The sequence below is a fragment of the Coregonus clupeaformis genome, unplaced genomic scaffold (genome assembly GCF_020615455.1).
Source record: "Coregonus clupeaformis isolate EN_2021a unplaced genomic scaffold, ASM2061545v1 scaf0315, whole genome shotgun sequence".
Classification (NCBI taxonomy): Eukaryota; Metazoa; Chordata; class Actinopteri; order Salmoniformes; family Salmonidae; genus Coregonus; species Coregonus clupeaformis.
This window is the reverse complement of record NW_025533770.1, coordinates 243,815-259,542: the sequence shown is the minus strand read 5'-3', so window position 1 is coordinate 259,542 and position 15,728 is coordinate 243,815. Positions and strand designations below refer to the sequence as shown.

Here is a 15,728-nt window from a genome sequence, read left to right as displayed (position 1 = left end):
CCTTACATTTACATTTACGTCATTTAGCAGACGCTCTTATCCAGAGCGACTTACAGTTAGTGAGTGCATAATTTTTTTCATACTGGCCCCCCGTGGGAATCGAACCCACAACCCTGACATTGCAAACACCATGCTCTACCAACGATCTCTAGTGGCACAGCTAGCACTGCGATGCCTTAGACCACTGCGCCACTCGGGAGACTAGAGCCATAGAGATAGATAGAGGACTCATCTTTATATCTGTACCTTTATAGGGTCTGTGACAGTATGGGTAGCACCATGGAGGCTACAACCAATAGGAAAACCCACCCAGTTGACTACTTTGACTACTTTAAAATGGTGGAAGGATGGAGGAAGCCCAGGTTTTCTTCTCAGTGGAGAGGAAGTAGAAACTGGAATCAAAGTATCTCCATTCATCTTGACAATACTGCTCTGTTGAAGAGCAAAGGTGAACACATTGAGAAATTTAGCCAGTATCTTTATACTCACAAACCCATTGATATATAATTACTGTTGATTTTACTTCCAGTTAATCACCTATCACAAAAAGCTTTGCCTGAAGATGGCCTCTCTCTTCAGTCAGGTTGTTGTAACTGGTCTGTAACAGAGGAGGAACGTACCTAATGTACACAGATTACATCTGAATATAGGACCTTGTTGTGAAAGTCTGATATAGTGTAATGATTAGATAACAATACACTCACAGACTAGTCTCAGGGAGATGTTGAGAGTGACTTGTAGAACACACAGCATCCCAAAGCTCACAGCACCCATCCTGTAGAGTCTTCTCCCTGAATCCTCAGGACCTGAGGAGATACACACTGATGTAAGAACACACACACACATACCCACACACAATTACATGCACGTTCACACACACAAACACACACACACATGTATGAGAGGGTGTGGGTGTGACATCATCAGCCACAATAGGAGCCAATCCATTCTTAATGATGATGTGACGACCCTCCCACTCTGTCTGCCGTATTCTCTCTCTTTGCTCTTGTTTCCTTATTAGGATGCCGGTGGGCGGAGTTGGGAGGGTCTTCAGCTACATGGGAAACACCTGGGCCCGGGTGTGTCCCAGGATAAATGGACCTCTTCCACATTCATTGGGGGAACTCTCTCCATGCAGACACCTTTATTGATTTTTGTTGTGGTATTTTTTGTGGCTTTTTGGTTGTTTGCTTTGGCACCTTTCAACACCTTGCATTATTATGCACTCACTTACATTACTGATTACACACACCATTGTTAATTGTACTTAGTTTACTTTAGTTAATAAATATATATTTTGGTATTCCTTGTCTCCACGTTGTCTCCCTTTTGTTACGAACTTTGAGCTGGTTCATGACGATGATAACTTATAAATGCTTCATGAGCTTAGTTAGTTCAACAGTCGTACCCCATCAGAACCCAAAATATAAGCTTTTTTACTCCATTGTTTGTAAACAATGATATTGTAAACAAACTGTATGTATAGCCTCAAAATATGGTTAAAAGTATCATGTTGATCTGATGGATGATCAGTTGATGCATCCATAGCTCTGTCTATGAATTTGAGAGTGGTTACATTTCTCCAGCCCCATTCCTCAGCCTTTTACCAAATCAGTGGCTGGTTGACCGCTTTGTTTAGGTTGAACAGCAGATTGCCTCTTTAATAACTCTAAATACACTTAAAGCGTACATCTATTTGCATAATTGACTTGCTATCAGTTAGCATTTTTCAGTGTTTTAGTCAAGTGTTTGTGTAAGTGTGTTTGTGTGCGTGTGCGTGCATGTGTGTGTGCAATCTGCCTGAGGCCCAGTGATTGCGTTTTATCACAGAGGTGCTTCAATCTCTGTGATAGAGAGCTTTCTTAGTTACTGTATGATTGCCTTTCTAACTGACTCTGTATGATTACCTTTCTAACTGACTCCTAATGATAATATCTACTGTATGATTACCTTTCTAACTGACTCCTAATGGTAATATCTGCTGTATGATTATCTTTCTAACTGACTCCTAATGGTAATATCTACTGTATGATTACCTTTCTAACTGACTCCTAATGGTAATATCTACTGTATGATTACCTTTCTAACTGACTCTGTATGATTACCTTTCTAACTGACTCCTAATAGTAATATCTACTGTATGTTTACCTTTCTAACTGACTCCTAATGGTAATATCTACTGTATGATTATCTTTCTAACTGACTCCTAATGGTAATGTCTACTGAATGATTACCTTTCTAACTGACTCCTAATGGTAATATCTACTGAATGATTACCATTCTAACTGACTCCTAATGGTAATATCTACTGTATGATTATCTTTCAAACTGACTCCTAATGGTAATATTTACTGTATGATTACCTTTCTAACTGACTCCTAATGGTAATATCTACTGAATGATTACCTTTCTAACTGGCTCCTAATGGTAATATCTACTGTATGATTACCTTTCTAACTGACTCCTAATGGTAATATCTACTGTATGATTACCTTTCTAACTGACTCTAATGGTAATTTCTACTGTATGATTACCTTTCTAACTGACTCTAATGGTAATATCTACTGTATGATTACCTTTCAAACTGACTCCTAATGGTAATATCTACTATATGATTCTAACTGTACTGACAAGTAGTTGAGAAGTTGGTCTAATGTGCTTCTCCACCAGGTACCTTTTATCTCTGTCTGTGGTCCACTACAGTTGATAGAACATTTTAAGGGTCCAATCAACTTGTAGCAGGAAGTTATACTCTGTAAGGTTATACTGTTAGTGGCATCGTTCATAAGGAAGTCATGTGATGGCTTGGCTCGATGGCCATATAGGCATCAGTGTGAAGAGTTATTGAGAAGTGTGTGTGGGAAATGTGACCTATGTGTCTAAGTGCACACTTCAAGTGCACACTTCAGGAGAAGGAAGGATAGATAAGAGGGATGCAGTCCTAGTGACTGAGTTGACTACTTTCCACACTCAGAGAGCCTCTTCTCCAGCTCTACCTTCTCATTGGTCAGAACACTGACCCTGACCCTCTCCCCCTCAGTAACTGGTCTCTCTCCCTCAGTAACTGGTCTCTGTCCCTCAGTAACTGGTCTCTCTGTCCCTCAGTAACTGGTCTCCGTCCCTCAGTAACTGGTCTCTCTCCCTCAGTAACTGGTCTCTCTCCCTCAGTAACTGGTCTCTGTCCCTCAATAACTGGTCTCTCTCCCTCAGTAACTGGTCTCTGTCCCTCAGTAACTGGTCTCTCTCCCTCAGTAACTGGTCTCTCTCCCTCAGTAACTGGTCTCTGTCCCTCAGTAACTGGTCTCTCTCCCTCAGTAACTGGTCTCTCTCCCTCAGTAACTGGTCTCTGTCCCTCAGTAACTGGCCTCTGTCCTCAGTAACTGGTCTCTCTCCATCAGTAACTGGTCTCTCTCCCCTCAGTAACTGGTCTCTCTCCCTCAGTAACTGGTCTCTCTCCCTCAGTAACTGGTCTCTGTCACTCAGTAACTGGACTCTCTCCCTCAGTAACTGGTCTCTCTCTCTCAGTAACTGGTCTCTCTCCCTAAGTAACTGGTCTCTGTCCCTCAGTAACTGGTCTCTCTCCCTCAGTAACTGGTCTCTGTCCCCCAGTAACTGGTCACTCTCCCTCAGTAACTGGTCTCTGTCCCTCAGTAACTGGTCTCTCTCCCTCAGTAACTGGTCTCTCTCCCTCAGTAACTGGTCTCTGTTCCTCAGTAACTGGTCTCTGTTCCTCAGTAACTGGTCTCTGTCCCTCAGTAACTGGTCTCTGTCCCTCAGTAACTGGTCTCTCTCCCTCAGTAACTGGTCTCTCTCCCTCAGTAACTGGTCTCTGTTCCTCAGTAACTGGTCTCTGTTCCTCAGTAACTGGTCTCTGTCCCTCAGTAACTGGTCTCTCTCCCTCAGTAACTGGTCTCTCTCCCTCAGTAACTGGTCTCTGTCCCTCAGTAACTGGTCTCTCTCCCTCAGTAACTGGTCTCTCTTCCTCAGTAACTGGTCTCTGTCACTCAGTAACTGGTCTCTCTCTCTCTCTATCTCTCTCTCGCTCTCTTTATTTGGTCGGCTAGCAGTGATGTTGATGGTTGGATACAGTACTGAATGAAAGTAACCTTCCAAAAACATTCAAATAGAAAGAAAGATGTCATGGAAGAGAATGAACAGGGGATGGAGAGGACGTTATATACAACTGTCTGGTCTACAAGCTTGCGTCCCTAAGGACACCCTATTACCCTATGTAGTGCACTATATAGAGAATATGGTGCAATTTGGGACACATATCAAGTCTCCTTCTTATTGGTGGATAGAGCCTTGAAACATCCTGTCACCTGCTGTGGGCCACAGACAGAGAACAGAGAGGGAGCGGGTGGAGACCCCATTAGACACCATGCATGAGTGTGTGGGTATGTAGCAGACAGGTCCACTGGTGCATGGTGCATTGTGTTACCATTGGTCACCTACACGTTGGCCCTTGTACAGTGAAAATTGGGAGTCACTCTCACCTTTCATTAGCATTATTTTGTTTGTGTGTGTGTTTGTGTGTGCCCTCTCAGTACTGTTCTGCACTCTGTGTGTCCAGGTCACACTGTTTTAAGTATCCAATCACATTCAATCAGGAAGCTGGTAGACCTTGTTAAAGGACATTGTTCCTTTATTTATTAATATGTGACTTTGTTATTCTTATTATTAAAGCATAGGTTAATAATTTGTATTTTTAATAAGCATAAGCCTATGTCAAATGATATGACATGTTGTTGTTTTTTTAAATTATTTTTTATGTTATTATTATTTATTTATTTTTATTTTTATTTTATTTATTTTATTTTTTGGGGGAATGGATCAGCTTAATATTGCAGATAGATTGTATCTTCTATCAATGTAATTGTCTGCATCACTTCCAATCCCCCATGTTTTTTTTTTTTTATATATATATTCCCTTTATTACTTTTCAACCCCACCATCCTTTCCCTACTTGGAGTAAATTAGTGAACAACAACGCCCAGGCCTCTACTTCCGGTCTATACTTACTATCTACACCTTATGGACAGAGTTAATTTTACAATAATTCTATATCTATATATATATCTATATATATATATATATATATATATATTTATTTATTTTTTTGCTCCTGAACTTCTTCTACTCTCAACCTCTCCGATCATTTTCATGATGTCCATCCGGTTTGCTTCTAAATGCCATATCTTTCTAACTGTGCTCTTTCCCAAAAGCTCCCAACATACAACCTATACTTATTATGGACACAGTATGCTTACATTATTAGCTATCTTTGTTATTATTTGTTGTTATTTGTTATTAGTCCCATCCTTCAACTCTATTCAATACCTCCCATCTATCTCTTAACACCATCCATATAGGATTTATATTTGCCATATATATTTCAACCATACTGTGATGTTTTACAAAAGTTCTGAACCTTTCTATTCTCATTGCTTCTACAGATTGTGAATTAAAAATAAAAATTTTTGCTAAAAGTATTATTATATTATTGATTGATTGACTATGACTTTTCAGATCACCCAGTAATGCTATCTGCAAGGTTAGTTCCAGGTAAATATTGCAATCCTTTAGCCATTCCTGGACCTGTGTCCAAAAACAAGCTACAAATGGACAGAACCAAAACAAATGATCTAATGATTCTATCTCTTCACAGCAAAATCTGCAGAGCTGGGAAGTTGTATCCCCCATATAAATAACATTATATTGGTAGCAAGAATTTTATATAATAATTTAAATTGAAAGATTCAAATTTTTGAATCCGGTGTCGTTTTGCGTGTCAGTTCATAAACACTATGCCACTGGGATCGGTACGTCAAAGATCTCTTCCCAACTATTTTGCAATCTATATGGGACTGCTGTCAATCCTTTGGTCCTTAAGTGAAACTGATATACTTTTTTATTTATCACAGTTTTCCTTAACCAATTATGTTCTTTAATGCAAGGCCGACAGACAAGTTCCTTACTTTCTCCCCCTTCAACTTTCCTCTTCCACTTTTGCGTGTAAGGCTGCAATTATTTGGTTGTAATTTTGGGTAGAGCAGACATTTCCATATGTTTTTGTTAGCTGCATGTGCGACATAACTCCACCAGTCCTACCGATGATATCATTTACGAAGATTATACCTTTTTTAAACATTCTGTCAAAAAATAAAGGTTTTTTGTCAATTAGTATATTTGAATTTAACCACAATATTTGTTGCATTATTTGTTCTGTCGTTTCTGGAGGATTAAATTGAAATTGCAACCAACTTTCTATGGCTTGTTTTAGAAATAGTGACATTTGGGAGATTATTTCCTTTTCAAATAACTGAAAGTGAGAGGTTGTAATCTGAATAAAGGGAAAAACGCCTTTCTTGAACAGTGGGTGAGACAATCTTACTAATTTGCTTGAGAACCAGTTCGGATTTAAGTATAACTTTTGGATGACTGAAGATTTTACTGATAGGTCTAATGCTTTAATATTTAATAATTTCTGTCCTCCGAATTCATATTCATTATATAAATATGCTCTTTAAATTTTGTCTGGCTTGCCGTTCCAAATAAAATTGAATATTTTTTTCTCATATAATTTAAAAAACTGTTTGCTAGGCGTAGGCAAGACCATAAGCAAATAGGTAAACTGGGATAATACTAAAGAGTTAATCAGGGTGATTTTTCCACAAATTGACAGGTATTTTCCTTTCCATGGTAGTAAGATCTTATCTATTTTTGCTAACTTTCTATTAAAATTTATTGAAGTGAGATCATTTATTTCCTTTGGGATATGTATTCGAGTATATCCACATCACCATCAGACCATTTTATTGGTAAAACTACATGGTAATGTAAAAATTGTATTTTTAGTGATCCAATACGTAATATAGTACATTTGTCATAATTTGGTTTTAATCCAGAGAGGTTAGAAAATGTATCTAGATCCTCTATGAGGCTGTGGAGGGATTCTAGTTGTGGATCTAAAAGAAAACATGAATCATCTGCGTACAATGACATCTTTGTTTTTAAGCCCTGTATTTCTAATCCTCTGATATTATTATTGGATCTGATTTTAATAGCTAACATCTCGATGGCCACAATAAATAGATATGCCGATAGTGGACAACCTTGTTTCACTCCTCTTGACAGTTTAAAACTTTCTGAGAAATAGCCATTATTTACTATTTTACACCTAGGGTTACTATACATGATTTTGACCCATTTTATAAGAGATTCTCCAAAATTGAAATGCTCCAGGCATTTATATATAAATCCCAGTCGAACTTTATCAAATGCCTTTTCGAAGTCTGCTATGAATAGCAGGCCTGGTTTCCCATATTTTCCATAGTGTTCTATTGTTTCCAATACTTGCCTTATATTATCTCCAATGTATCTTCCATGTAAAAAACCCTGTCTGATTAGAATGAATAATATCCAAACAATACCTTTTTAATTCTATGCGCTATACATTTTGCTAGGATTTTTGCATCACAACACTGAAGTGTAAGGGGCCTCCAATTTTGTAAATGGACTGGATCTTTATATTTTCCACTTGTATCCTGTTTCAGTAATAATGAGATCAGACCTTCTTCTTGAGTGTCAGATAATCTACCATTTACATAGGAGTGGTTAAAACATGCTAATAACGGTCCTCTTAGTATATCAAAAAAGGTTTGGTATACCTCGATTGGTATGCCATCCAACCCTGGAGTTTTCCCCGGACTTAAAGTCTTTAATTGCATCCAGAAGTTCCTCCTCTGTAATTTCACCTTCACATGAGTCTTTCTGTGTGGCTGTTAATTTGACATTATCAATAGAAAAAAATCTCTGCAATTAGCTTCAGTTAGAGGAGATGGAGTGTCACTATCGTCTAAGGAGGAGGACCAAGGGCGCAGCGTTGAAGGTGAACATATTTATTATAGGAATGATCACACGATCAAAACAACAAAACGAAACCGTGACGTCCCTGGTTACATACACAAACCAACACGGAACAAGAAACCACAAATAATGAATGCCTAACGGCTACCTAAGTATGACTCCCAATCAGAGACAACGAGCTACAGCCGTCTCTGATTGGGAGCCACCCTGGCCAACATAGATATACAACACCTAGAACATAAACAAATGAAAACTCACAACCTGGCTCAACATACTAGAAGTCCCCAGAGCCAGGGCGTGACAGTACCCCCCTAAAGGCGCGGACTCCGACCGCGCCAACCAAACTCTACAGGGGAGGGACCGGTGGGCACTCCGCCTAGGCGCGGATCCGGCTCGGACATGACCCCCACTCCTTCTCTAAACCCCCAAAGTACCCCTGGTCCGGGTCTGGCCCTGCTGACCGGAGCTGGACTGCACACTGGTGGAGCGGATAGCTTCAGCTCCGTAGTGGAGCAGTTGACCGGGACCTTACCAGGCACCGGTGACCCAGGCACGGGTTGTGCTGGACTGACGACGCGCACCCTGGCTTGGTGTGTGGAGGAGGAACGGGCCTTACCAGGCTGACGACGCGCACCCCTGGCTTGGTGCGTGGAGGAGGAACGGGCCTTACCAGGCTGACGACTCGCACCCCTGGCTTGGTGCGTGAGGAGGAAAGGGCCTTACCAGGCTGGACGGCGCACGCCGTAGGCTTGGTGCGTGAGCAGGAACGGGCGGACAGGGCTGACGAAACGCACCACTGACTTGGTGCGGGAGCAGGGAATGGGCCGGACAGGGCTGACGCAAACGCACCACTGACTTGGTCGCGGGAGCAGGAATGGACCGGACAGGGTTGACGAAACGCACCACAGACTTGGTGCGGGGAGCAGGAATGGGCCGGACTGGGTTGGCGACGCGCACCACAGACTTGGTGCGGAGAGCAGAACGGGCCGGACAGGGCTGACGAAACGCACTCACTGACTTGGTGCGGGGAGCAGGAACGGGCCGGGCCGAAGCTGGCGATGCGCACCGTAGACTTGGTGCGAGTGGCAGGAACAGGCCGGACCGCACTGGGAACACACACCACTGGCCCTACGTGGGGATCAGAAACAGGCCGGACCGGACTGGCAACACACGCCAGTACCTCTCGCCGTGCCTCTACATCTTCCACCCCCTCTTCACCAGTGGCCCCCCGTAACCTGGCGGCCTCCTCTGCCAATCCGCTGGGCCGCTCTGCCGCGGTCTCCTGCTGGCCCGTCGTCCACGGCGTTAGCCCCCCCCTAAAAAATTTCTGGGGGTCTCTCTTCCCCGTGGACCAGGCCTCTATCGTTCTCGCCCAACTCTCGCTCTCCTGCTTCCAACTCCAGCCATTCTGCTCCTCCTTTGGCTTGACCCAGTCGAGACTCTTCCTCCACTGTTCCCAAGTCCACCCTCTCTGCTCCTCATTAGGCTTGACCCAGTCGAGGTTGCCACGGAGATCTGCTAGCGACGGCTCCTGGACACGCTGCTTGGTCCAGTTTTGGTGGTTTCTTCTGTCACGTTCGTCGTTCAGAGAGGAGGACCAAGGCGCAGCGTTGAAGGTGAACATATTTATTATAGGAATGATCACACGATCAAAACAACAAAACGAAAACGTGACGTCCCTGGTTACATACACAAACCAACACGGAACAAGAAACCACAATAATGAATGCCTAACGGCTACCTAAGTATGACTTCCAATCAGAGACAACGAGCTACAGCCGTCTCTGATTGGGAGCCACCCTTGCCAACATAGATATACAACAACTAGAACATAAACAAATGAAAACTCACACCCTGGCTCAACATACTAGAGTCCCCAGAGCCAGGGCGTGACATGGAGGCGACTGAAAAGAAAACATATGCTTAAAGTACTTTGTTTCTTCCTTCAAAATATCATTAGGTGAATTATGGGTGACTCCGTCAATTGTAACCAGTTTCATTAAGTTCTTTTTGGTAGCATTCCTATGTTGAAGATTAAAAAGAATTTTGTGCATTTTTCCCCATATTCCATCCAGTTTGCTTTATTTTTTATAATATATTACACTTGATCTTTCTTGAATAAGTTTTTCCATTTCTTTTTGTTTTTCCTCTAATTTATTCTGAGCCTCTATGTTACAGTTTTTATTGCCATCTATCTGTTCTGTTAGACTTTCTATTTCCTTTCTTAGTATAAACTCTTTTGACCTAAATTGCTTTTGTTTTCGAGATGAGTACTGAATTGCATGGCCTCTAAAGGCACATTTAAAGGTGTCCCATACAATAAGGGGATTCGCTGTACCTATGTTATGTTGGAAAAAGTCAGTTATAAATTCCTTTGTTCTAATTATAAATAAATTATCATCCAATAGGCTTTGATTAAATCACATGACATGTTTGTAATAAAATAATGAAGAGTCATTTTCCAGAGTACAGTATGTCTACATACTCTCCTCTAAATCTAAACACAACTATTATTTGTCTTATTTTTTCTCTCTTCCTCATTCTCTTAATGTTCTTCTTCCTCCTCTATGTCTCTCTGACACTAAGGCTCTATCTCAATTAGTCTTTCCTAGATTCCTCTCCGATCTCCTCTCCTCCTCTCCTCCTATCTCCTCTCCTATTCCTTCCATCTCCTCTCCCTCTCTCCTATCTCCTCTCCTCCTCTATCTCCTCCCTATCTCCTCTCCTCCTTTCAACCCTATTAGAGAAGGTCCATGGTCCCTCCCCTAGGAATGTATTCTCCGATGTGTTTTGAGACAGAGTCTGTAATACCACTATTTCACCTCTATTGTGAGTTCATCTCTCACTTTAACCACTAGGTGGAATCATCACAACCATTCAGGACCTTATCCAACTATTAACATAATAACTGCGAGAGAGACTTTCACTTTCACTCTTTGTCTTTTTGTCTTTGTTTAATGATACATTCTCATTTCATTAAAAACTCCCCCCCCTAACAAAAAACAAAATATCCCCTGTACTGCATACTCACCTAACCCTCTACCCCAACATAACACCACACATCACAATAACCAAAACCTCACCACTTCTACAATCGTATATCCAACCCATCAAACGTCCCAACAGTAAACTCCACCCCCAACCTCTCGCACAGACATTCCAACAGAGACATTAATGGCATTAACCTGGCGCACACAGAAAACACATGAATCACAGTTTCACTCATGACACAAAAGGACACCCCCTGTCCAACTCCCGGTTCAACCCGTGCCAACCAGCTGTTAGTGGCCAGGGCTCCATGTAGAACCCTCCACTGGAGGTCCCTGAACTCTTTGGTGCTGGGAGTTTGTAGAGCCCCTCCATCTAAAACCCAACATACTCTCCGCCCCACATACTCCCTGCCACTGATGTGCCTTCACTCCTGTTAGGCTCCTAAGGTTCCTTAGCTTAACACAGAGGTTGTAGATGGCTTTACCTCCAAACCCCTCAAACTCCCCCATACTCTGAGTGTTAAAATCTAACAAGTCCTCCAGACCCCCTTGCCAGTCCCCAGTCTCTGCCATCTCCTTTAGCATGGAGAACCTAGCTCTTACAAGTGCTCCCTTTGCTTTAACCTGGAAAAAACTGCCCAGGTCCCTACGTAGTTCAGCTAAATTAGCCTGGAGGCCTACATTGCCTTGCCCCACCAGCTCTACCTCCATCTCACTAATACTACACTCGAGTTCCCCCAATGCTCTCCTAGCTTCTGAGGATGAGAGAGCTGTATACTGTTGACAAAAAAACAGAATTTGGACTTTTACCACATCCCAACATTGACTCAGAGACTCATACTCCTCTCTTCACTGCCCCCCACCTTCCCAAAACATTCTAGAAACCTGAGCAAAAAGAGGAGAAATTGCCACCAACACACTGCTTACAAATATTCCACTAGCAATGAGCTTACCCAACAAATTTGCTCTTTTCATAAACACAACCACAGCTTTGTTCATTCTTGATGCGGAATGTATAAATTCAGCTCCTACCTGTTCGCCGACCGCAAGCAGAACCTCCTCCACCTTAACTCCATTCTCAGGAACAACCTGAATCCATGCCGTAACGACAGCGTCTCCTCCACGCTAGGCTTCGGAGCCATCACGCACACCACACCGTTCAAACCCCAGGAAACTAAACCTTTGTCCTCTTCCTCCCTAACTTTGAAAATAATAAACAGTGGGTACCGCTAAAACAAACAGTGTGTTAACCCTACACCATAGAAAATGAAAATGGAAAGAAAAGACCAAGGAAATAATGAAGAAGAGAAGTCTGTTACTGTGGGTTATTCTTACACCACTTTCTCACAGATCCAGTTCTGATATTTGTAACATTTGTCATCATTCCATGTTTTTACAGCGTCATCTTGTCCATAGTATATCTCAACACAGTCCTCTTGGCCTTTATTATCAGGCTGTCCTGCCCCCCAGTACCTAAACACAGAGAACCAGACAGTCAGACACTGTGGTACAAACATCCTCCTCAATTATAGACATAGTCCTATGTTTTCTCAGCTTTAAAGCCACAATCTGTAAGATGAGCATACCATTATCAAGAGTGACCATCAACACACTTAATATTTCACTCTTTAAATTACATTTTCAGATGTAAATATTACCTGGTTTATATAATACATCTATAGTTCTCATTGAATGACATTCGAGTCGAAACATACATTTTTATGAACATGATTGGAAGCAATATATCATTGTTGTTTTTTTAATCTCCATTCACGGCAAAATGGTCAAATCTCTCACCCTTTGGTCAGTGATGTGCCGTCCACCCACTTCCAGGTCCCCTCAGAAACAGAGTCAGTCAGACCAATCCAGGCTCTCAGTTGGAGATTGAAGAGAAATGTCTGTTTTTGAGAAAGATAAAAAACGGTCACTTTTAATATATTTATAAGATACTGCCCACATATTAGTGTACTGATGAAAATTATACTTGCTCCACTCTCCTCTCTCCTCTCTCTCTCTCTCTCTCTCTCTCTCTCTCTCTCTCTCTCTCTCTCTCTCCCACCTGTTCCTCAGTGCTCTTTATGATCACCAGGTCTGCTCCTCTTTCCAGACAGTCCTGTCTGCTCTCCTCCCAGGTTTTCTTCTCAGTAGAGAGGAAGTACAAACTGGAGTCAAAGTATCTCCATCCCCGCTGACAAAGTTGCTCTGTTGAAGAGCAAATGTGAACACATTGAGAAACTTAGCCAGTATCTCTATATTCATAAACCCATTGATATATAATTACTGTTGATTTTACTTCTAATTTATCTAAGTTTATATCTCACCTATCACAAAAAGCTTTGCCTGAATATGGCCTTTCTCTTCAGTCAGGCTGTTGTATCTGGTCTGTAGCTGGTCTCTCTCTTCAGTTGCGTTGATCTTGTAAAGGGAAAAACGCTGGAACAAGTTGTTCCTTTTATCCTCAGAATCTTTGATGACTCTGTTATCTATAAAGTATAAACGCATAGTTACTAGCTAAAACACCAGGTAAATAGGCCTAGTAACCAGCACTTCTTACAACTAGGTGATAAGCAATGAACTTGGACAAAAACTCACAGTGGACAGACAGGCCTATTATCCCAGCCAGTAGAACACACAGCAGCCCCAGACACACTGCAGCAACTAGGAAGGGTCTCTTCCCTGAGCTATCAGGCTCTGTGGACACATACAAGAGACGTTTACGTTTGTGTGTGTGTGTGTTGCCTGATGCTGGTCTTCTGGTCCATTGTTAGGAGCAGTGTCTGGTTCTCTGTTGGTCCTCTCTCAGGGTGTCTGATGACGTAGTTCTCTATTTTACTTGACCTTCTTGTTCATATCTGTCTCAGCATAGATTACCTTTGACATCTTTAACAATGCCTGGTCTTTCTTTCTATATAGGTCAACTATACATTATCTCTCTTCTAGAATTAATGTGTGCTCTTAACATGGCCGAGGCGTCGTATGTCAACTGCAAACCCTCTATACGTAAAGTCTCTGCTTCTAGTGATATCTCTGTCTCAAAGTCATCTGTTTGTCTCTGTCTGTGTGACTGCTGTAGGTGTTAACTCTAAGGAAGTATCAACATAATGACACAGGTAGTTGTGGCTATGCTAATACAAAAAATTGAACAAATTTGAGTACTTGTGTGCATGTATGCTTGTGAGAGATTATTACAGTGGTTATTATTAAACCATTTTCTGTGGCACAATATAAATCATTTCATGTCTCTACATGGTCATCTTATCCAGAGTTTATCTCAACACAGTCCTCCTGCCCAGGGAATGAGACTTACTATTTGTGATGATGGACAGGACACTATCATACCAGGAAGATATAGATAATAGAGTGGAAGTGGAGAACAAAGTCTAGCTGTTAACATATATTACATATCATATGTAACAGCCCCAAGATAATTCAGGGGGTTTCCAGAACTCCGCCTTCCTTTCACCTTTCTGCTGATTTGGACCCTCTGTTTACTCTGAAATATACATCAACATGTTCAGGAGGTCCAGGACTACAAACATGGGTCATTATAATGTCCATACAATAGATTTGACACTACAAACTGCTCCAAGTGGATATTGAGGGGGGGTCGGCTTAACCAGTGAAGATGAGATGACAACAGTAACCACCAGGGCTCTGCTCTACTTTTACAGATAAGTCATTTAAGCAGACGCTCTTATGCAGAGCGACTTACCTGAGCAATTAGGGTTAAGTGCCTTGCTCAAGGGCACATCGACAGATTTTTCACTAAGTCGACTCAGGAATTCAATCCAGCAACCTTTCGGTCACTGGACCAACGATCTTAACCGATAAACTACCTGCCGCCCTCTCTCTTAATTAACTTGATTGGTCGAGGAGATTTTGAGTGACAGCTGGTTGAAAATGTGAAAATATCCACTTCACTTCCCTCTTTTGGGACCCATATAGGGGAACAACAGTCAAATATGATCATTTGATATTGTGCTTCTATGTAACTTGACAACAAAGACTGACTGTCAAGATTGTTAGGAGAACACACAGCAGCCCCAAACACACTGCAGCAACTCCAGAGGGTCTCTTCCACCACTGAACATGTACTGAATCACAAATTATTAAAGAACTTTGGTAATGTGTTTTACTGCATAATCCAGGATTGGGACAAATAAAGCTATAGTACTACAGGGTAATCTCACCTATTTAATATATTGTGTGTAGTGTGTGTGTGTGTGTGTGTGTGTGTGTGTGTGTGTGTGTGTGTGTGTGTGTGTGTGTGTGTGTGTGTGTGTGTGTGTGTGTGTGCAATCTTACCTGAAGCAACAACTCCATCTCTTGGACTGGGCTTGAAGGCTCCTATGTTGGCATATAATTGGCCATCAATGTCTGTGTTCTTCATTGCATCAGGCTTATCGTCTTCAAATCCATCTTGGATTTCATAGACTCCTTCTGACATTTTAACACCCAAATACAGTAACTTCTACTTCTAACCTCAGCTCTAATGTACGTCTGTACCTGTGTCTTCTCCCTGCACTGTCCTTTGTCTGTGTGACTTTGTGAAGTGAAACTCTTTATCAGTCAACCACAGTGAAGGGGAAATTGTGAAATTAACACAACAATGGCCACCACGTGACTCCCACTAGCCTTAGTTTGATAATATAATAAATGATATTACTCTATACGATGCTATAGGATGTATGTGTGAATTCACAAGGTCCCATTTTGGATGTGTTAAAATAAATTGGGATCTTGTTCATACACATATACACTACGTATATCCTGACTGACTTCACAGCCCCCCCAGCCTTCAAATAGAGAGAACATTATGGCTCTCACTCTGTGACCGGTTGTGTAAGGGGAAGTTGCCCCTAGATGCTG

At 41.9% G+C, this 15,728-nt stretch overlaps 1 protein-coding gene across 2 annotated transcripts; it reads right to left on the bottom strand.

Annotated features, from left to right (window-relative positions):
* Positions 1 to 314: 314 nt before the first annotated feature.
* On the bottom strand, positions 315 to 15,373 carry LOC121566546 (CD209 antigen-like protein E). Of its 2 annotated transcripts, XR_006658531.1 has the most exons (9): positions 15,165 to 15,373; positions 13,452 to 13,550; positions 13,181 to 13,342; positions 12,919 to 13,061; positions 12,657 to 12,757; positions 11,892 to 12,332; positions 705 to 806; positions 538 to 598; positions 315 to 432 (listed from the first exon to the last, which is right to left on the bottom strand). XR_006658531.1 is itself a non-coding variant. In XM_045214799.1 (6 exons), the coding sequence occupies exons 1-6, from the start codon at positions 15,304 to 15,306 to the stop codon at positions 12,191 to 12,193; spliced, it is 789 nt and encodes a 262-aa protein (XP_045070734.1). In that variant the 5' UTR covers positions 15,307 to 15,373; the 3' UTR covers positions 11,509 to 12,190. The 2 variants fall into 2 exon arrangements, 1 of the variants encoding a protein (XP_045070734.1); XM_045214799.1 differs by lacking the exons at positions 315 to 432; positions 538 to 598; positions 705 to 806 and having other exon boundaries at positions 11,509 to 12,332.
* Positions 15,374 to 15,728: the final 355 nt, after the last annotated feature.

Coding starts and splice junctions, on each gene's coding strand:
- LOC121566546 (XM_045214799.1), bottom strand. CDS start 15,306: ATGTCAGAAGGAGTCTATGAAATCCAAGATGGATTTGAAGACGATAAG. Junction 13,551..15,164: donor AGATGGAGTTGTTGCTTCAG/GTAAGATTGCAC, acceptor ATGTGTCCACAG/AGCCTGATAGCTCAGGGAAG. Junction 13,343..13,451: donor AATAGGCCTGTCTGTCCACT/GTGAGTTTTTGT, acceptor TATACTTTATAG/ATAACAGAGTCATCAAAGAT.